The following is a 22,069-nucleotide window of genomic DNA, read 5'->3' on the forward strand; positions in this document are numbered from 1 at the left end:
CTTAAGAAGGATCGGCCCCCGAGCATACATACGAGCATACGTTACAGGGGGTGGGCGGACACATAATTGGAAGTCCCAGGAAGAAAACAACCCAGGGCGGGGGTGGCGGGGGCTACTTTAGAAAGGCCATTAGGGGAAGACTGCCCAGGGAGGGAATATCTGAGACATCAGAAGGACCAAGTGGGAGAACTGAATGAATAAATCGGTTCCCAGCAGGGAAGAGAGGGCGATGTGTCTGAGTTGGGATAGTGTTTGGGGAGCCCATAGCCGGGGCTGATCATAGAGGACTGGGGGGATTTGTGCCCAGTGTAAGAAGAAGCCAGGGGAAGGGGAAGAGAGTGAGGTATGACTGCTTCATGTTCCAGTGCAAGACAAGGCCAGGACTGGAATCAGGGAACCAGGCCTCCAGGGAAGAGGGGCTGAGGCCAGGAAAGATGGTGGCTGGGGAGGGGCAAAAAGGTGACCACATTTGGAGACCCCAAATCTACCATCAGAACAAATGAACCACTGTCCTTCCAAGCATGCAATTCCGCAAAGTATTATTTTCAGGTATTTGTGGAGAGATTGCAAGCTGGAGGAAGGGAAATCCCTGGGTTTGGATCCAACTCTGCCGCTCGCCAAGTTCTGGCTTTTAATAAGTAACTTAATGGCTCTGAGCCTTGGGTTTCCCTGCTTGTAAAGAGAGATAATAATACTGACTTGGAAGAGCTGTAATAAGGCTGAAAGCGAAAAATAAAAATTTCCCCAGAAGGCTTGGAGACAACAAAATAAACACATTATTTTTTCCACTGAAACAAAAATGGAGTGTAGCATAGGACGCAAAGTTTACGTAGATTGCAAAGGCAAAACAGGAGCATGGGGGCAGGGGGTTATGCCTCTGGGAGATGGTGCTGCCCTGCTCCTGCCCCAGCTCCCAGGGGCACGAGTCCACACCCGCTGCAGAGAGAGTTCGCTAGTGCCCAGGTCCTCTCTGCATTAGGGGCTCTGTGGTTTCAGTTATTCGAGCATGTTACATGCGAAGTTTCAAAAGTAGCCCAGAAGTTTATTTTTTATATATTTTATTTTTAGGGATTGAACCCAGGGGCATTGTGCCGCCAAGATAGATCCCTAGTCCTTTGATTTTTTTTTTTTTTTTATGGTAAAACAAGAGATCATCAAATTGTTGAGAGTCTTGCTAAATTGCTGAGACAGGCCTGGATCCTGTGATCTTCCTGTCTCAGCCTCCCATCGACTGAAATTACAAGTATGCACCAGCACACCCAGCAACTTAGAAGTCTTAGTAACTTTTATTACAATATATTGTTATAGTTTTCTATTTGACTATTAGTCATTTGTTTTTGTTTGTTTTTTTGTGGTCCTAGAGATTGAACCCAGGGGCATTCCATCTACAAGATACACTCCCAGCCTTATTTTTTATACTTTATTTTAAAACAGGGTTTCAGTTCCAGAGGTCTTCACTAAATATTTGAGGCTACTGCGATCTTCCTGTTGAGAGTCTCGCTAAGTTGCTGAGACAGGCCCGGATCCTGTGATCCTCCTGTCTCAGCCTCCCATGTACTGGGATTATAAACATAAGCCACCACGCCCACCTCTATTTTATTAGTGATCATTGTTAATCTCATATTGTGTCTAATTTATCAGTTATACTTTATCACTGGAGATATATATATATAGATATATATACAGATATATATATATACAGAGAGAGAGAGAGAGATAGATATAGATATATAGATATAGAAAAAAAGCATGGTATGGTCTAGATGGGTTTAGTTCAACTTGGGGCATCTCCTGGGGTCTTGAAACATGCATCACATACAAGAGAGGATGACTCTACTTTGAAATAGTGCTGAACTGTGTATTGGAGGCAGATGAAGACCTGGAGAAGGCAGCGGGAGGTGCTGATTTGCCCATTGGACAGGGGAGGCCTCTAGTTCCTGTGGCTGCTGGAACAAATTACCATAAACACAGTTGTTTGAAGCAACGGAATGTATGCTACTGTGGCCTGGAGGCCAGAGGTCCAAGACCCAGGCGTCAGTGGGGTTGGCTCCCTCCCCAACTTCGGCACTGCCGGCCATCCTCGGAGTCCCCTGGCCGTGCCGTACCATCCTGGTCTCTGCATCTTCATGTAGCTTCCACCTTCTGCATCTGTGTCTTTACATAGCCTTCTTAGAAGAATGCCAGGGGTTAGATTTAGAGCCCCTGAGTCCAGGATGGCCTCATCTTAACTTGGTTACACCTGCAAAGACTCAGTTTCCAGACAAGGTCGCACCCACAGGTCATGGAGATTGGCTGCGGTGCATCTTTGGGGGACAGTTACATCAGTGCAGAGTCAGACACTGAGCTGAGAGGGCAGGGAGGGGGAAGAGTCGGCCTTGAGCTCTGAGGCCTCATGGTACTTTGCTAACAAGTGTGTGCAGTATTTTGTAAAACCCATTTTATAATGATTACTTTGGCCTGAAATATGTTTCATAATCCCCTGCCATGTACATTTAACCCACAGATCATGAGGTGATGTGTAAGTGGCCTGTGCTAAGTCTACCAATGTCTGCCATAACAGGCCAGAACTTACGTAGGGGCAACACTCACTCAGGCTCTAGGTGGGGGCGGCTGGGCTCTCTTGGGCAAAATCACCTCTGTGGACATCTCGGAATGCCACTTGGTGACTTAGGCAGGTCACTCCACCTCCCTGTGCCTCAATTTCCTCATCCTTACAATGGAGATAATAGTATATTTACTTGAGAAAGGTTTATTAGTACATATAAAGAGATAAATAGGACTCTTGTGTTTGGTAAGCACTATGCATGTTGATTGCAATCATTATTACCACCACCACTTCCACCATCGTCACCTCTATCATCACCACCATCACCACAGCCATCGTGATTACCATCACCATGGCCACCACCACTACTACTATGTCTTCTCCACCACCACTACCATAACCGCTACTATCAGTACCACAAGTTCCACCATCATCAACACCACCACTGCCACCACCACCATTACCATCACCACCACTCTGTCATCTCCACCATCATCACCAACATTACCACTATCAATACCACAATCTCCACAATCACCAATACCACCACTATCACCACTACTGCTACCAATATCATCATGACAGTCATCACTACCATCACCCTGCTACCACCATCATCTTCCTGCCATCACCACTACCACCACCACCACCACCACCACCACTGTCATCTCCACAATCATCACCAATGTTACCACTATCAATACCATAATCTCCACCATCACCAATACTACCACCATTACCACCACTGCTAGCAATATCATCATGACAGTCATCACTACCGTCACCCTGCTACTACCCCCATCACCATCTTCCTGCCATCACCACCACCACCACCACCATCACCATTACATTGCCAACACAATCACCATTAGCATTACCATCACCACTACCACCATCACCATTATCACTATCATTATCACCATCACCATCACCACCACCACTACTACCATCACCACCATCATCACCAGCACTACTACCATCACCATCATCATCATCACCATCATCACCACCACCACCACCACCATCATCATCATTATCATCACCATCATCACCACCACTACTACCATCACCATCATCATCATCACCATCATCACCACCACTACCACCATCACCATCACCATCACCATCATCACCACCACCACCACCACCATCATCATCATTATCATCACCATCATCATCATTATCATCACCATCATCATCATTATCATCACCATCATCACCACCACTACCACCATCACATTAGCAGCATCACCACCACTACCATCATCATCATTACCATCACCATCATCATCATCACCACCACCACTACCACCACCATCACCACCACCATCACCATCACCACCATCATCACCACCACCACCTCCACTGACACCGTTGGCTGTACCCCTTTCCTTGCATTGCACCTCCCAGCCATCCTTTACAGGGTAAATGATTAAGTGCCTGTGACAGCCTCACAATTTGTGCAGTGTGCTGGGAAGAGGCCATGTCTCCAGCATTTTCTGTTGGAAAGAACAGAGCCAAGCAAGGGCTGGGACTGAGGTCCTGTGCCCTGGAGAATCGCACTCACGCTGCATGCTTCTTCCTCAGGCATCGCCCTCAGTGCGCTCCCCATGTACCTCAACGAGATCTCGCCCAAGGAGATCCGCGGCTCTCTGGGGCAGGCGACGGCCATCTTCATCTGCATTGGTGTGTTCACAGGGCAGCTGCTGGGCCTGCCTGAGCTGCTGGGGAAGGTGAGCGAATGTGGTCAAGCGTCCCTGTTACCACTCTGGGGTGAGCCCTGGTGGCCACTGCTCATCCCTGTGCATTGCGACTGCTGAGTGTCCAAGCCTTTACTTATTGAAGGAAACTTGTGAATCCCTTTCATTTTTTTGAGGACAAATAATACACGACCAATTCAAATCTTACAGAATGTTCAAACCCAGCCACCCCATGACTATGGTCAGCAGCTCAAGATGCAGTTGTTTAGGCTTTGTCCTGTGCTTTGAAAACCTACATAAACATGTATTGTTTTAGATTGTTTCCTACCATAGAATCATGCCATTCACATCATTTTGCAACGGGCATCTTTCCAAGATGCATGTTAGTTAACTATAACTCACCCTTCAGTTTCTTGTTGTTGTTCTTCTTCTTCTTCTCTTCCTCCTCCTCCATCTCTTCCTTCTCCTCCTCTGTCTTCTTCCTCCTCCTCTTCCCCTTCTCTCTCTCCCTCTCCCTCTCCCTCTTCTGTAACTTCACACTTTCTTCTTTGGCTTTCTGCTTTGGAAATAGGCCTGGATTAGAGTCCCAGCTCAGCAGTTTACTTGCCATGGTTTCTTGACAAAGGAATTCCCACCCTGGTTGAAGGGAGGCAGCGACTAAGGAGGTGGCTGCAAATGCACCCTCCAGGGGGAGCTGAGTTAGGCAGTGGATGGTAGAGATCGGTAAAGTAGACGCCCTAGAGAAAGGGAATAGCAAAAGGCCCCAGGATGCGACAGAGCCCACTGCAAAGAACTTGGTGGACTTGGGGGCTGAGGAGGGAGCATGCATGAGGTGGAGGAGAGATGAGGCACTTGTTCAATTTGAGGGAATAGGGAGCCCCAGATGGTACTAGAGCAGGGGAATGATGTGGCCAGACCAGTGTTAGGAGGGCACTCAGAGGTATGGTTGGGGTGGCATGGACTAGAGGAGAAAGAGTGAATAAGGGAGAATGAGACCCGGTAGGTTAGGGTGGGCCCACTTGAGACTGTGGCCATGAGCAGGAAGGAGTGTGTGGCTCTAGACTGTGGAGGAAGCAGAATCCCAAGGACTTGCTGCCTGACCATTGGATGAGGATGAGAGAAGGGGCATGACCAGGCTGCCTCTCATAGCTGATAAAGTCCCATCAGGTACCTGTGCTGCCTCTGCGTCTCGGCCAGTTGAGCAATGCCGTGCAGACCGTGGAGTGCTGACATCTTTATGAGGTGGCGATTCTTCGCCTTTAGGTTCTCCCAGGAAAGTGGCTGCCTGGTATTGGGGCATTTCTATCTTCAACGCCATTAGCAACCTCCATCCCATTTTCCCCAGCGGCTACACTCATCTACCTTCCCCCCAACAGTGCACAGAGGTTCCCTGCTCTCCAGCGCTTTCTTCTTGTCTTTTTTATTTATTGATGCATTTTAATTAAACATCATAGTGAGGCACAGAGTGACAGATACATACATGCACGTAGCATTTCAATAATACCATCCTAGTAGACGTAAAGAGCTCGCTGTGGTTTTGATTTGCATTCTCATGATGCTCAATGACGTTGAATATCTCTCCAGAAACTCGTGGGCTATTTTTATGTCTTCTTTGGGCAAATGCCTAGCCAGATTCTTTTGCCATTTTTAATTGAGTTATTTATTATTTTACTATTGAGTTATGTGAGCTTTTTATATATTTTGGGATTAACCATAGGTCACCTTTTCATTTTGTTGATTGTTTCCTTTGCTGTGCAGAATCCTAGTTTGATGGAGTCCTGTTGATTTATTTTTGCTTTCGTAGTCTGAGCTTTGAGTGTGACGTCCAAGAAACCAGTGCCAATGACAATGTCAGGGAGCTTTTCAACTGTGTGGGGTTTTTTTTCTAGAAATTTTGAGATTTTAAGTTTTACACTTAAGTGTTTTCTCTATTTTGAGTTTATTTCTGTGTATGATGTAGGGATCATATTTTATTTTTTGCATATGCAAATCCAGTTTTCCCACCACCATCTGCTAAAAAGACTGTCCTTTCTTTTTTGTACCCTTTTGGGGACGTGTTGAAAATTAATTGACCATATGTTTGGGTTTATTTCTGGTTTCTCATTGTTGTGTGTATGTTTTTATGCCAGTACCATGCTGTTTTGATTACTATGACTTCATAGCATAATTTTAAGTCAGAAAGTGTGATATCCCCAATTTTTTTCCCTTAGAATAGATTTGGCTACTCAGGATCTTTTGTGGTGCCATGTGAATTTTAGATTTGTTTAATGCATATATGAAAAGGTATCTCATGTTCATGGATTAAAAGAATGAATATTGTTAAAATATCCATGCTACCCAAAGCAATAGACAGACTCGACTTAATCCTATCCGAATCCCAGTGGCTTGTGCCAGGTGTGGTGGCACATATCTGATCTGTATCACAGTACTTAGGCAGCTGAAACAGGAGGATTGCAGGTTTTGAGGCCTACCTCGTCAACTTAGCCAGACCCTCAGGAACTTAGTCAAAACCTGTTTCAAAATAGAGGACTGAGAGTATAGCTCAGAGGTAAAATATCCACGGATTCAATCCCCAGGACACACACACACACACACACACACACACACACACACACAAACAATTCCAGGGGCTTCGTTTTCAAACGAGGAAGATAAGCATGTTTAACAAGACAATCAGGCTGCAGCAAGAAGAAGGTCTCAGTCAGGGTATATGGGATTGAACTGGGCCAGCCACAAGCGTCCAGGAGTTGGATAAGAGCAACAGAGTGCGAACAGGGAGAGGCGGATGAGGCAGAGCGAGGCAGTGGGTGGTGGGCTGTGGTGTCCTGGGAGGAGGAGGCAGGGTAACTCCTGGGGATCTGGCCCATCCACTGGGCAGATGCTAAAGCAGGGAGCCCTGGGACAGGAGGAGCAGCTTTGTGGGGATGAGACAAGCTCACTGACATGAGCAGCCAAGTCTTGTTGATGGCACAGCTGATGAGCAACTAAGGCACCTGACGCCGGGCATGGCGGGCACGCTTGTAATCCCTGCGCTTGGGAGGCGGAAACAGGAGGATCGCACAGGTTCGAAGCCAGCCACACTGGCTTAAGAGACCCTGTTTCCAAGTAAAAAAGTATAAAATAGGTCTGGGAACATAGCCCGGAGGTAGAAGGGCTTCCAGGAACCCCAGTACCACCAAAACAACAACAACAACAACAACAACACAACTAAGGCACCTGGATTCCCAGACTGGGGACTCTCCCCGGAACCCCAGGGCTCAGCAGCTTGATGCTGGGCAAAGGGCAAAGCTGCCCATGCCCCCTCCTGGCCTTGAGCCAGCCGAGAAGCCTCCCACTGAAAGGTGTGCCCTGGTCCCTATCAGCTGTCTCTTCCCATCAGCGTGGAGTTTTCAGATAGTCTTGCTTCTGGCTAGGAGGAAATGTGTGTCACCCTGTAAATATTTGATATAGATATTTAATTCGTGCTTTCAGAAGGTGGTTGGTGGGCTTGTGGTCCAGAAAAAGATATCAAAGGGGAACTTCTCCTTCATCTCTTGGGGGGGTTTACAGTGTCCCAGCCAAGTGAGATCCACAGTTATTTCTCTCAGTGTCAGAATTTCACTTTCTCTATTTTAATCATGGGTGTCATTTACCTTCAAAAAGAAAGACAACTAAGCCTTGGGAAAAAAACAAAACACTGAGAGAGAGAAAAGCGGTGCTTCAGGGAAGGCAGTCGCTTTGAGACGCAGTAGCTGGCAGGAGTGAGAGGGTGGTGTTCAGAACAGGCCGCCAGACGGCATGGAAGGCGATGAACAGAGGAACCAACTGAGGCTAGCCCTGCGGGCTAACTCAGGCGCATCCTAGGACGTGGCGGTGCTAAGTTTAAGTGACATTTCAGGCTTCTACAGGATGTTCGAAAAGCATATTCATCAGTTATCTCTCTTGCAAAGATCAAGAAGAAAGAAACTTATGTGGAAATCATGGGCAGAAGTAGGAAAGACAGAACCGGGAACACCTTAGGGCCGTAAATGAGCACGCCAACATGCCCAGGACCGTCGCTTCCGCGAGGCGTGGGGCCGAGGAATTGAGGCAGGCTCCAGTGTCACTGTTCTCTAGTGTGGACTTCACACACAACTGTGTCCATTTTGTTCCAGAATAGAAGACTTTGTGCACACTTCAGGATATTTAGAAATCATAAAAAGGAAGTAAATCCATCTAAACAGCTGCCATGTTAGGAGAGGCAGCTACTTTTAATGTTTTGGTCCATTTCTTTCTACGTGTGTGTGTGTGTGTGTGTGTGTGTGTGTGTGTTGCACCTGAGATAATACCATGCTTGCTTTTGTGTTTTGCTTTAAAAAATAATTTAGCATCATATTAAAATCAATTTTCCATATTTCTAATGAATCTTTGTAAATACATTTGTGTGTGTGTGTGTGTGTGTGTGTGTGTATGTGTGTGTGTGTGAGTGTTAATAGGGATTGAACCCAGCGGCATTTTACCTCTGAGCTATACCCCCCAGCCCTATATTTTATTTTGAAACACCATCTCACTAAGTTATCAAGGGTCTCACTAAATTGCCCAGGCTGGCTACAAACCTGTAACCCTCTTGTCTCAGCCTCCCAAGTACTGGGATTACAGTAGTGTATCACTATGTCTAACTGTAAATACATATTTTAAGAGTATAAATAAATTTTCAGTGTCAGCATAATATTTTTTCACCAAGGTACACTGACTGCTATCCAATATTGATTGCGTTTGCTGTTTCAAGTTTTCACTAACATGGGTATTGTTGAAACAAGTGTCTTCATAAAGTTGCTAATTCTTTCTGTTCACCTACCAGCTCGGTTTTTACAACTAAGATGCATCTATACCCATAGCACAAGATATAGAAGAATTTAGGAAATGAAAACTTTAAAATTTCTGTATCTCATCACTTCTGGATAACTATCTTAATGGTTTTAATTTTTCCATTATTTATAGATGTAAATTTCATAAACACATATACAAATACCCTAGCATACAATTTGATTCATTTCATTTATAACATTTTATATGCTGTCTATTTTCATTATGATGTGGACAAGTCATTATAGCTATTTGCCGTAGTCATTTTAATAATTATAAAATCTTGTAAGAATTACTATAATTTGTTTCATTGTTTTTTACTTGCTGGATATTTGGCTTGTTTCCAGTGTTTATTTCTGAATCACTACAATTTGCAAACTTGAAACAATCTTTTACATAAACCATTATTCAAATTTTAACTCTTTATGTAGTTTAGTGTCCCAGAAATGGAAACAAGTCAAAGTATCATGGCAGAAGGGCTGATTCTGTGAAGGGTCTGGAGGAATTCCCAGTTGTGGAGAGAGGGGACTGCAGCTCAGGCCAGCGGGGTCCCTGGCTCACACGATGGAAAAGAAACCCAGCACACAGCACACGCCATTCAGAGAGAGGTTTATTTAGGAAAGCAGGAAACGCACATTCAAAGAAACTGCAGGCCATCTCCAGAGTGAGAAAGGCATGTGTAGGGGTTCCCAGCTCTTTTTTTATAGAAGACTTTGTGGACAGGAGGAGGTAGGCAAAGACGACATCAGTAGTCACAAGAAGATAGAGGGGATTTGGTCATCTGCAGGGTCCTGACGGGCCTTCTCTATTTTCTCAATAGGCACCTCTTTTGTGTGACCTTAATCCTCTAACCAACAGAGTTATGTCCTGCTCAGCTATTCCTAAACTGTCCATGGTTCCTATGAACTAAGTCATAGTTCAACGTATTTTGTAAGGAAATTTCCAGGACGGCGTCCCTCCCCCTTTCCAGATCTTTTGTGTGGCCTCTGTGTCTGACCAATAGATGCTTCTTTGAGTACAGTCAAAAGTGCTCAGGGTCAGGAGGTACTTGTAAGTTTCTCAGTATCTTGGGGCCAACAGGCTTGGTTGAGGAGTAAGGGCACTGGGGGTTTTGCTCCAGGCTTCCCTATTAAAATGACATTTTCCCTCTTCTCCCCTTATATCTCCTCTCTACATATTTCTTTTATTTCTTTCCTACCTCAAGAACATAAGCTTATTGACAACTTTTATACATATTGCCAAATTGTTCCCTAGAGAAACTGCCTCAGTCTATACTCCACCAGCAGTGCACAAGGGCAGGAGCCCTCCCTCTGCCTGATCATCCATAAACTTTTAAATGATTCTTTGGTATTTTATAGACAAAAATACTATCTTGTTATGATATTATTTTGCATTTCTTGCTTATTAGCAAGATTGGGATTTCTGTGTGTGTGTGTGTGTGTGTGTGTGTGTGTGTGTGTGTGTGTTACTGGGGTGGAACCCAGGGGCTTTCTACCTCCGGGCTACACTCCCAGACCTATTTTATACTTTATTTGGAAACAGAATCTCACTATGTTGCTGAGAGCCTCACTAAGTTCTGTTTACCCCGTGTGGTGTGTTTAACTTCAACCCTAATAAACACTCAGGAACTGTTTTGCAAAAATAAAAACCTAGCAAATATTCTCCATCCATTTATGTTCATTGCTAGCTCCCTAGAAACCTTCTGGTGAGGTCTAGACTTCCAAGGAGGGCAATAAGCCAGGCCCCTGAGACCCAAACCCCACCTGCTCTCCATTCACAGAACAGCTAAGCCAAGTCAGCACATTGGGATCACGGGTGCTTGTTAACCAAGACCTGGCCTCATTCCTCCATCCTGAAGCTGAAACTTTGGGGGTGTTTCTGCAGAATCTTCATTCTCTTAGGCTCTCATTCTTTTAGACTTCATTCTCTTAGGGGGTGATTCTTACCTGTGTGGGAGGTGGACAAAGCTCTCCCTAGCCCCTGGTCCCATTCCTAGACTGCACTGTGCAGGGTCCCTCCCAGTGAACACCTGCCCTCGCCATTCCTCCCTCTTGACCTCCGTTCCCTCCCTCCTCTGACTATGCTCAGTCTTCAGGGCCCCATGAGAGGGGCCTTCCTGAAGTGCCTCTCTCCTGTCATGCCCTAGAATCAGCGGTTCCTACCTCAGTCTCCCCAAGTCTGCATCCTCAACAAGTGGTAGTTCCCCTGTTGGGTCTTTCCCAGGGACCCAGGTCTCATCTTTATACTGCTATCGATACAGCTGCAGGGTCTGCAGCCTTGAACTGCCCCTCAATGAGGAGGAAATGCACAAATTTCTCTTGACCTTGGAATTACAGACTCAACTCACGAATTTCCTAATGCTTCTTGGGTTCCAAGTGCCCCTGGCACCCATGCTTGCCTGCCTTCAAGTCAAGACTGAGGTCAGCAGGTGCTCAGAGCGCTGTGACCTGGGTGAGGGACTTGCCCTGACCTCCAGCTCGCTGTGGGTCACAGGAGGCTGGGCCACTGACAGCTCCAGGCTCCTGTCTGCTTGAGCCTCTGATGTGATAGCTAATCTGTGCACCCTGTGTGCCCGGGGCAGGGCATGCTTCCATCCCTTGGACAGCTCAGCTGGTGTCGCTGTCTACAAGCAAGGAAGACAGGAGGGAAATAAAGATAAATTTAATAGTTCTTGAAGTCCTGTCATCTGGAATTTTAAAGAAAGTCTGTGAAGCTTGCCTGAACTTTGCTGTCCTATCTGTAAAACTACCTTGGGGGGAATGGCTAGTTAGCTACCCTTTGAGAAGGTGGCCTCGAGTGGGGGCTGGGAGGGAGGTGACCCAAGGTGGGCTCCACCCTCAGCCCTCCAGCCACCATGCCCAGCCCTGTTCACTGCACCACAGACGGACACTCCTGAACTCCTGTTTCCCAATCCCTGATGTTCCCCAGCTGGTACTGGAGTGAACTGGGAAGAAGCATGAGGTTAGGGGGAGGTCAGAGAAACAGTCAGGGACCAGATACAGATATAAAAGTGTTTTAGATGCTGACGTGTATCACACAGTCCCCATCTCTACCTGGGGTGGGATGTCTGTGTGAAAGGGTGTTCAGTGACTCCTGTCCAGGGATGTACTGGGACATCTGTTTATCCCTAGGAATCTGCTGAGTGGATTTCATTGACTCCTACTCAGTCCAGCACATCCCTATGGAAGCAGGTACCTCTGTGGGTGATGCTGTCCTCCAGCCAAGCTCAAGGGCTCTTAGGGTTCTCTGAGGCTGTGGTTTCTCACTATCCATCTCTGCAGGTGGCCATGCAGCCATCTTTTGTCTGAGATCCTGCTGTACCCAGTGAGCTCTGAGCAAGTTGAGGTGCCTGCTAAGCTGCTGAAGGAAACCACACTCTGTCTTGCTTCTGGCTCCTGGAGACTCACTTACTCGTGCACTCTCTTACTCTCTCCCCAAAAACAACACCTAGACTTTTCAGTCAGACCTATTCTTTCCTTGAGAGGTCTTCAATGACTTAAGACTCTAAACTACAGAAGAATAAATTTCGGAGTTAAAAAATGATAATCATCTTTCCTTCAGAAGGAATAATTTGTTTCTTAGAAGTAGAAAACACAGGATTCCCATGCTTTCTTATCATTTAAGGTAAATTCTCTCATATTTCCTATTTAACTCTTGTTAAGCATACATTCTGGAGGGTAAGTTCTGACTAAGAGTTGTTCCAGTAGCCTGAGTTTTTATAGGAGGAGGAAGAGGAGGAGAAAGAGATGATAATGCTGGCAGTGGGAAGTACAGTCACACCAAACCTGTCCTCCCTGACCTATTCCTACAAAATTAGACACAAAAGCAGCCATCACTACCACAAAGACATTAAAAGGGAATGGCGGTGACCTGGACATGGAGACCCAGTGCCATCTGCTCCGATGGCAGTTCAGTTCCAGAGCTGAAAGGGCATCTCAGTATGCTCTTAAAGTCCCACTCAGCGACTCAAGTGAAGGAGGAGAAGCAGGGGATGCCTAGGGAACAAACTACACCAGATGGTCAGGGAGGCTTTCCTGAAGGGTCGCTTTGAAAAATAGATCTGAGTAATCAGAAGGAACAAGCTGCAAAAATGGGCAAGCGGATTCTGGGTCAAAGAGGCAGCAATAGCGGGGATTCTGTGGCATGTCTGAGGGCCATGGGTGGCCGGAGGAACTGGCGTGAACTGAAAGAAGAAGTATGGGTGGGATCAGAGGAATACACAGGGACTAGACACAGATATAAAAGTGGTTTAGAGACTTCTGATTCTATCCTCAGTTAACACATCCAACCTAAACCATTTGGGTATTAGCAAAATATGTGACATTTTTAATCATTGGGCCACTGTCAGGGAAAGACAGGAAAATCAAGTGATGTAACCTTACATTTGTCCCAGAAAAACTTATAGAAAAAATATTGGTGAGGAGGAAGGGGAGAGAAGGGGAGAGAGAGAGAGAGAGAGAAGAAGAAGAAGAAGAAGAAGAAGAAGAAGAAGAAGAAGAAGAAGAAGAAGAAGAAGAAGGAGGAGGAGGAGGAGGAGGAGGAGGAGGAGGAGGAGGAGGAGGAGGAGGAGGAGGAAGTAAGGAAGGAGAAGACGAATTTTGCATATCAACAGAGTTCTAGTCAAGTCTTATTGAATAATGATGTGTGTGCATCAGAGAAAAAAACCTGAAGCAGAAGAGATATTATCAGAATAAAAGGCAACCTAAACAATATTAGGAATTCAAAGTCATCTATACATTGTTCATATTTCAACTGGCTAAAAAGCCTTCCTCTTATGTAGGCATTGGATAGAGTCCTCATAATGGAGATATATTAGTCTGGAATAAGGTGCACAGGATCCCCCCTAACCAGGCTGTAAAACTTTTTTAAAAACAATCAGATTTTAAGAAACTTACTGTGTTCAAGAGCAAGGCTTAATACTATCTAAAGGAATACAACAAAATGCCATAAACAATTCTGTAAAATGCACAGTGACTGACATTCAATAAAGAAGTTACCAAGCATGCAAAGAAACAAGAAAATAGAGCCCATGGTTGGGAGGATAATCAACCAATAGACACATAACCAGAAATATCAGAGATGATAGAATTTTTAGGCTATGACAATACTATAGATATACTTTATATGTAATGAAAGAGGAAAATATAAACATCGTGATAAGAGTGGAGGATGTAAACAATGACCCAAGTCAACGTCCAGAGATGAAAACAGCAATACCCAATATGAAAAGCACACAGAATTGGATTAAGAATGTATTTTACATCACAGGAGAAAAGTTTGGCACATTTGGAGAAATCACATGAGCAACTTTCCAAAATGAAGCACAGAAAGGAACAAAAAAGCAGAAAAGGGTTTAATCTGATAAAGGCATCTGTGAAAAAATAAAAGCGCTACAGTAATGTCACACTTAACTGTGGAACACTGGATGCTTTTCATCAAGATCTGGAATGAAGTAAAATGTTTCTCTCATCACTACCATTTGGCATTATATTGGAGGTCCCATCAAGTGCTGCATAGCATGAAATACAAATAAAAAGCATGCCATTTTAAACTAAGGAATTAACACTATTTATTTGCAGATAAATATATAGTAAATCCTAAATATTTAATTTTTTAAATTACTGGAACTAACAAGTAAGTTTATTCAGGTCACAAGATACAAAGTCAATAGGTAAATATCAATTGTATTTCTATATGCAACAAATAATTTGAAATTGAGAAAAAATCATGTGCAATAGCATTCAAATGTGAAATACTTAGAGGTAAACTTATCAAAATATGTACAAGCTTCCACACTTAGATGCACAAAACACTACTGAGAGATATTTAAAAAGACCTAAAGAGATAGAGAGGCATACCATGTTCATGGAGTAGAGGACTTAATATCGTTAAAAGGTTGATTTTCATCAGATTTATTGGTGATTCCAATACAATTCCAATCAAAATCCAACAGGCTTTTAAAAAATAAAAATAAAGCTGATTCTAAAATTTATATGGAGATTTGAGGTCCTAGACTAGCCAAAGCAATTTTGAAAAGGAAGGACAAAATTTGACGTCTTTAATCACCTCGTGTAAGACTTACTAAAAAACTTCAGTAATAGGTACAGGATATTACAGCAAAAAAGGTAGAAACTAGATCAATGGAAGAGAGCCTAGAAAAACAGCCAAACATATATGGTCAGTAGATTTTCAACTAGGTGCTAAGGAAATCTTTTTCATAAATGGTACTTAGACAATTGAATACTCATTATCAAAGAGTGATGCTAATAGATAAGAGTTGGGCTTGGCCGATAAGGGTAAGGGTGGGAGATGGTCTGAGTTCCCTGGCTCTCCTCTCCTTTTTCTCAAAGAGAGACTTTTGTTGACTACCAAGGGAATGATGGATATGTTTTTCTGGGAATGTACACAGTCTTAAAACTTCTGCTTGTTTTAGGAAATATACATGTTTAAACCCATGCTTTGCTTGAAAAAAAGATTGTTTTCCACTTGAAGAGCTAAACTTCAGGATATGGGGCCACTACTTAAACTCTACCTCTCATCACCAGTCATTTAAAAATCCTAACAACAGCAGCAATAACACTATTGGGAAATCTAGGACTTCCCAAACCCTGCCACTGTATTACTTAAAACATGTATTCACAGCTTGGTCTATCTAAAAAGAACAAAAGAGCCATCCAGCCCAAGATTCTCATTTTCTCCTAGAAAATGAGGTCAGAGAGGAATGATCTAGCCAAAGACTCACCATGAGTGAGTACTAGTAGTTGATACTAATAGTTATTATATTATCATTTTAATGCATGACACTTACTCTGTGCCAACCAGGAACATTCTAAGCACTTTACACTCACTGACCCATTTAATCACAATTGTCTTTTGAATCACAGGTTCGTTTTTCTGTTACTATAACAAAATACCTTAGATAATAAACTTAAAAGGTAAAAAGGTTTGTTTTCCCAGCAACCTCTGGGAGAGACCAATGTTCCACAGTTCCCTCCTGACCTTTAATACATACAAAGATAATTATACCCAGGGCTACCCATGCTTGTCAGAATCCAGCCAAGCATCCTCCAGGCTGGGCTGTATTGAACTATAGCTCCACAGAAATGAGGCACATCCACAGCAGGAAGGCCAGAAACACAGGGCCCATGCCGGGCTGCATGCCTACTGTCTTGCTGGGCCATTACTGTCCTCAGACCTTGCCGGTCCTTTCTGGTGATGTTTGTGGATTGAATGAGTCACGACATGAATGAACTAAGCAATTAGGAGGGAGTGAGGGGTGTCTCCAGAGTTGAGGGTGCTCAGAGGCAAAGGGGAGGTGAGATGGTCCCTGGGAAGGGAAGGTGCCATGCTTGTTCACCAGGGGATCTCCAGGAGGGCATGGCAGAGAGAGGGCAGGAGCAGAGAGTATGCAGGACAGACCACCCACAGTCTTCACAGGATGTGGGCGATGGTAGCCAGAACGGGCTGATGGGTAGCCGGGTACTTTCCCAAGCGACACTGACCTCCTCGGCGGGCTGTCCAGATAGGGGTGCAGGCTTGCAAGAATCAGAGGCAGGACAGGTGGGTGGGTGGCGGCAGCATAGTTCCAGGTGAACTCTCAGGGAAATGGAGGTGCTTATTCTGGCACTGCCAGATGCAGTGAGTGTTGGTGTAAATCTGAGAAACATACCCAGGAAATGGAGGCAGGCCTCTCAGGTTGGAGGACCACCCTATGCCGCAGAGCTCTGAGACTGGGGGAGAGAGCCTACAAGGAGGAGGGGAAGGTACTTGAGAGGGGGTATGCCCATATTCCAGCTCCTAGGCTCGCTGCCCAAGCCTGAGATGCAAGTTCTATACATTCAACCTAGATACCACAGGTTCTGGGCTCAGGAGCAGCCGATCCAACCTGGGAGCCACTTTTGCTCTAGAATGGGCCATTTTGGTTGGCTCAGAACCACAGCAAGAGGGAAAAGAACTGCCATTTATAGGCTCCCAACCCTCTACCAGGCCCATGCTGGAAAACCACCCCTATTATCCTCCCAGCAACCCTGCAAAATGTGTTATTTGCTGTTCATATTTTCTAGTCAAGAAAACCACAATTTGAGAAAGAACAGACAATTTGTTCAAAGCCCCATAGCTAGTAAGAGGAAGATAATAGCTTGAACTTGGGTCTAACTTCAAAATCACTGTCTTTTCTGTGACCTTGGGCTGAGCTCTCGGGGAAGCAGGTCCAGCCCTGGCCATTGAGACCCAAGCCTCGTCTCCTCACATATCCCAGAATCAAGGTCGCTGAGGAGAAGCCTGACAGCACACCACCTCTGTCTTCCTTTCGTGAGTTCTGTCTGGAGGGGGCTGCTCTGACTATGGATGATCCACAGTGAGGGTGATGAAGGGCGTGGCAGAGGAGGAGACAAATATCGTGGGCATGGGTCTGAACAATACAACTCAGGAGTCAGGAAGATTCAGCTGGAGAGCAGAGGCTGGCACAGGCATTAATCATGGCTTTCAACTCCAGGGAGAGTAACAGGAAAAAATGGTGGTTAGCTAATTCCCTGGAAAAGAAAGAAAGATTTCTATAAATACAGATAAGAGAAATCAGGCATCTTAGCAAAGTGCACTTAAGCAGTGACCTGTTTGGCCCTGGGCACAGCACAGAGGTTAGGAGCACAGAGCTGGTGACCACTCTGCCTGGGCTCAGTCCCACTACTGCCATTTACACGGGGGTCATGGGGTTGGGAATGGTGCCTCTGTTCCCTCAACCCTTAAGTGGGGACAAGGCAGGAGTACTGTGAAGATGGCATTGAGTCGCTGGGTACGAGGGACTCAGAAAATTTGCATAACCTTAGTGGTGTCCTAGACCACAGGTTGGCTAAGGGAGCACAGGTTGATAACCTTTAAAGACAGGATGGACTGGGGAAGGGCTAAGTGAGTGATGTGTACATGTGCGCCTCTACCATCTTGTACTCCATTAAGATGCATGATTGCAGTGCACCAATCAAAATTTAAATAAAAACATGGATTTCTCTTTCCTTCTCTTTCTGAAATAGGGGTGACATAAACTTGATTTCATGAACACCTTGGCTGCAGGGCTTTCATCTGGCCTCTCTCACCTCTCCAGCCTCAGTTTCTTTATCTGTCAAGTGGGATGGATGGATTCTGACCTTATGTTCCCATAAGACTGATTGAGAAATAAGCAGAGGAAATGCAAACCCTGTGGAAAGCAGGAAAACTGGTAGGAATGAGGGAGGAATTGGAATTTCTAAAGCCAACCCTGGTGGGTTGGTAGGTGGGAGTTTCCCTGACATGTAGTACTGGCAGCCACTCTCTGCAGTGGGCGTTACACCCTTGGGACAGTCCCTTCATCCTCGCTTCTCACACAGGTAAATAGGAAGATAACCCATGTTCTGTGACTCCTGCTCCTGTTGTAGATATAGAATCGGGCCATGAACATGTGTCAGTGATAATGAGCTTAGAACAGCACATTTGCTGTGATGCTGGCAGCTGGATGATGGGATGTGGGGCCAGGTGTGGATATGGTAAATGGCTGACCCTTCATGTCCAGTCGGCAAGATGCTGTGACTATGGCCCCCCGCGTGCTCTACCTCAGGGCTCTGTGAAGCTGTGGCCAGGAGGTCCTTCTGGGGAGGTGGCTGGGGCATGGCAAAGTGAAAGGGGCTCTGTGGACACCTGTCCATGAGTACTTTTTTGACAGGAGTGGAGAGCATTCAAATGTATAACAAAGCACCCTTCTCAAGTGTTGGGCTTTAAATATGGAGCGTCAGAACAGCTTCTGTGTTGTCAATGCGACCAGGTTCAGAGGTGAAATAACTGAACCAGAGCTCCAACCTCGGCCATGAATAAACCAATTAATGGGTTAATAAGTTGATTAACTAATAATTGAATTATTAAGACCACAAAGCAAGGACCTCCTGTGCTTTCCCTGTTGCACCAGGCTCTAACTGGCACCAAGACCCCTCTGAGATTGACGTGCAGTGACACCTTATTCCCTATGCTCGACGAGTAATCTGTGGTTTTTAAAAACAGCTGTTTTGAACACTTTCCAAAATGACAGGCATTTGCCATCTTTACGTGGATTTACTAGGTGGTAACTGTAGGCAAGTGGAGCATGGCTGGAGGAGGTGGGTGACCAGGGGTGGCCCTGAGGGCACATCTGGCCCTGGTCTCCTCCTCTTGCTCTCTCTGCTTCTGGCTGCCATCATGCTTTGCCTCCATGGTGTTTCTGCCTTGGAGCTGGCCGACTATGGACTGAGCCTCTGAAACGTGAGCCCAAATGAACCTTCCCCCTCTACCTTGCTCTTGTTGGGTGTTTTGGTCACAGCAACATAAAGCCAACTAGTACAATAAGGCAATGCAGATGTCTCCCACATGAAGGCGGGCACTTGGTCCTACGCCTTGCCTTCTTACCATGGTCCCAGGATGCTGGTAATAGCATGAGCTTGGGCTGAGCTAGCCTGATTGCTGATGAGTTCTGTATGGAGTTTTTTTTTAGAGGGACCAGACTGGTTTAGCCTAATATACTCTGTGTATAAATTCCTTATTCAGCTCGCAGCCGCTGGCAGTCGAAGTGAGACAGCTTTGAGAAGACAGGATGTAAGGCGTAATGACCAGGAAATGCCCCAGGCAGGGGTCAGAGGAGCTCTCACTCGGCTGCTCCCTGTTGCTCTCCTAACGTTGCATGAGTTACCTGACCTTTGTAAATCTCAGATGTCTCATTTATAGACTGAAAATTATAATACTTCTTAGAGGAATATTATTTATAGAACTCGACCTGGGGTAAGATCAATAATTACAACTCTACTCAGAACTTTTTGCTGTCTCATCATAGTCAAGAGGATAGTATTTAAGGAAAGGACTGGAGTTGTCTGTAGCTCAAGAGAAGTATGACCTGCTCTAAAAAAGGCAACCTTGCAGATTAAAGAGCAAGATAATAGTTACCATAAGACCCACTCACCTTACCACAGGGATTTTAGCAGGTGCAAAGACCTTGATCCAAGGTTAACTGTGAGAACCTCCTGTGCTTTCCCATTGCATTGGCTCTAACTGAAACCAAGACCTCTGAAACTGATTGTCAGTGGCACCTTCTGCCCTATGCTAGATGAGTAATCTGTGGTTTTGAAAAATATGTTTTCTTTTCTGAACACTTCCCCAAAAGACAAGCAGAGAGTGCAGTCCATAAACAGAAAAAGATCTTCATGAAAATGACCAACCTGTCAGGAATCCCCTTCCTACACTCATCCAGTTTTCCAATGGGCATTTATTGAGCAGCTATTACAAGCCACCCGTTCCCTGCCCTTCCTACAATGTGAAATGCTGAGTCCTCAGCTGAAGCTGGGACCAAGTGCCCAGGAGAACCGTGTAGGGCCACCAAGGATTTTTCAGCCTGGACAGATGGAAGAAGGACAGACTCCACTCGCCTGGCCGCACCCTGGTCTTGTGGCCTTTGGGCTTCTTCCTGGTCACCAAAGAGCATCTCAGGCTCTTTTTTGAGAATCAGAACTGAGGCTCTGGGATGCAAGCCTTGGTGTTCAGTCAGACCAGACTGTGGCCTCAATGAGCTACTTACCCTGTTCCTGCTATAGCTAATTTTTCTGAACAGTGGACAGATTATGGGATGTAAAGAGATACTATGGAAATGTGCTCAGCAGCAAACACCACTGGGTCCTCCTGATCACATGTAGTGTGTGTCGTCCTATGCCAACCACTTCATACATCTATTAACCCATGAGCCTCCCAGCAACCTGCGATTAGGCACCATGATCACTGAGGTGTGGGCGGTTAGACCACTGGTCCATGGCCGCAGTGCGTGGAGAGAGGCAGAACTCAAGTCCCAGCAGCCTGCTCAGATGTTGCCCTCGACCGCTCCCTAGGTGGCCGGGCCAGGCTGCAGGCTACTGGTCAGGAGCGGTGGTGAGTTGCTGGTCTCGACCGCTGTCCTTGGAGGAGATGCACTGTGTTCGTGATTAGAACACATCTGCCAACCCTAGTGCAGTGCTCCACAGCCATAGGTTGGCCTGGCTGCAATCACTGGTCTCTGTTCATGGGAATATTCTGGGCAGAGAGGCTGTTATGGGTTGTCTGTAGAATGTCCTGACCTTGTGGTAGACAAAGCGGCCATATTGGAGGTGGGGCTTGGCTGCTAGAGAGACATGCCTGGGTGTGTCTGCGGACAGTGTATGTGTCCTGAGCCTGCCAGCTGCAGGGCGTCTCTCTGACCTTTTTGTTCTCTGCTCCCCTTAATGATGCCCTGAGGACCTGCAACCCTGGCTCTGGCTTGGAAGCCGGCATAACATAGACTGAAATCTCCAGAACTGGACTAAGCAAGTAGACTTCTTCCTCCTCTAAGCTGCGTGTGTCAGGTGTCTGGGTCAAAGCAGTGAGAATATTGACAGAAGAGAAGCCCTCTGCACTCAGAGCTGTGTGGCCCCGTGGCCCAGTCCCAGGATGGTGACCAGAGCCCGCCTCCTTCAGCAGCATATTCTTCTCCCCGCAGGAGAGCACCTGGCCGTACCTGTTTGGAGTGATCATGGTCCCTGCCCTCGTCCAGCTGCTGAGCCTGCCCTTTTTCCCCGAGAGCCCCCACTACCTGCTCTTCGAGAAGCACGATGAGACGGGAGCCGTGAAGGGTAGGATCCTTCCCCTTGTCTCACCACTCCTTCTGTGCATGGGGCAGGCCCGTGCTGAGACCTGGGCGGATGGCGTGGGAAGGAGCGTAGCCATGAGCCTCTCTGGGAGCACTGTGCTGGGCGCTACAGGACGCCTTCCCACTTCTTCTCCCAAAGGCCCTGCTATGGGGATGTTATGGCCTGGGTTTGGAATGTACCCCCAAAGGCTCATGTGTTGAGAGCACTTCCCCACTGTATCAAGGTTCATGGGGGTGTCATTGGGGTCTGGACCTTGGAGGCGATATATGTCCATGTCTCTTTCTCTCTTCTTTCTTTTTCTACCCACTATGACTGCACAACTTTTCCCTTCCATGCACCCTGCCATTGTGGTTTCTGCC

General features: G+C 46.0%; 1 protein-coding gene across 1 annotated transcript in view; it reads left to right on the top strand.

Moving 5' to 3' along the window:
• Positions 1-22,069, top strand: part of SLC2A9 (solute carrier family 2 member 9) — a gene marked incomplete at both ends in the record, with an annotated part of 109,738 nt that overhangs the window by 34,156 nt on the left and 53,513 nt on the right. The window contains 2 exons of the mRNA XM_080697274.1: positions 4,133-4,278; positions 21,560-21,692. Of these exons, the coding sequence (XP_080553400.1) occupies positions 4,133-4,278; positions 21,560-21,692 (279 nt within the window). The remainder of the gene's footprint in view (positions 1-4,132; positions 4,279-21,559; positions 21,693-22,069) is intronic.

The sequence above is a fragment of the Muscardinus avellanarius genome (genome assembly GCF_963383645.1).
Source record: "Muscardinus avellanarius genome assembly, chromosome: 6".
In the NCBI taxonomy this organism is placed as follows: domain Eukaryota; kingdom Metazoa; phylum Chordata; class Mammalia; order Rodentia; family Gliridae; genus Muscardinus; species Muscardinus avellanarius.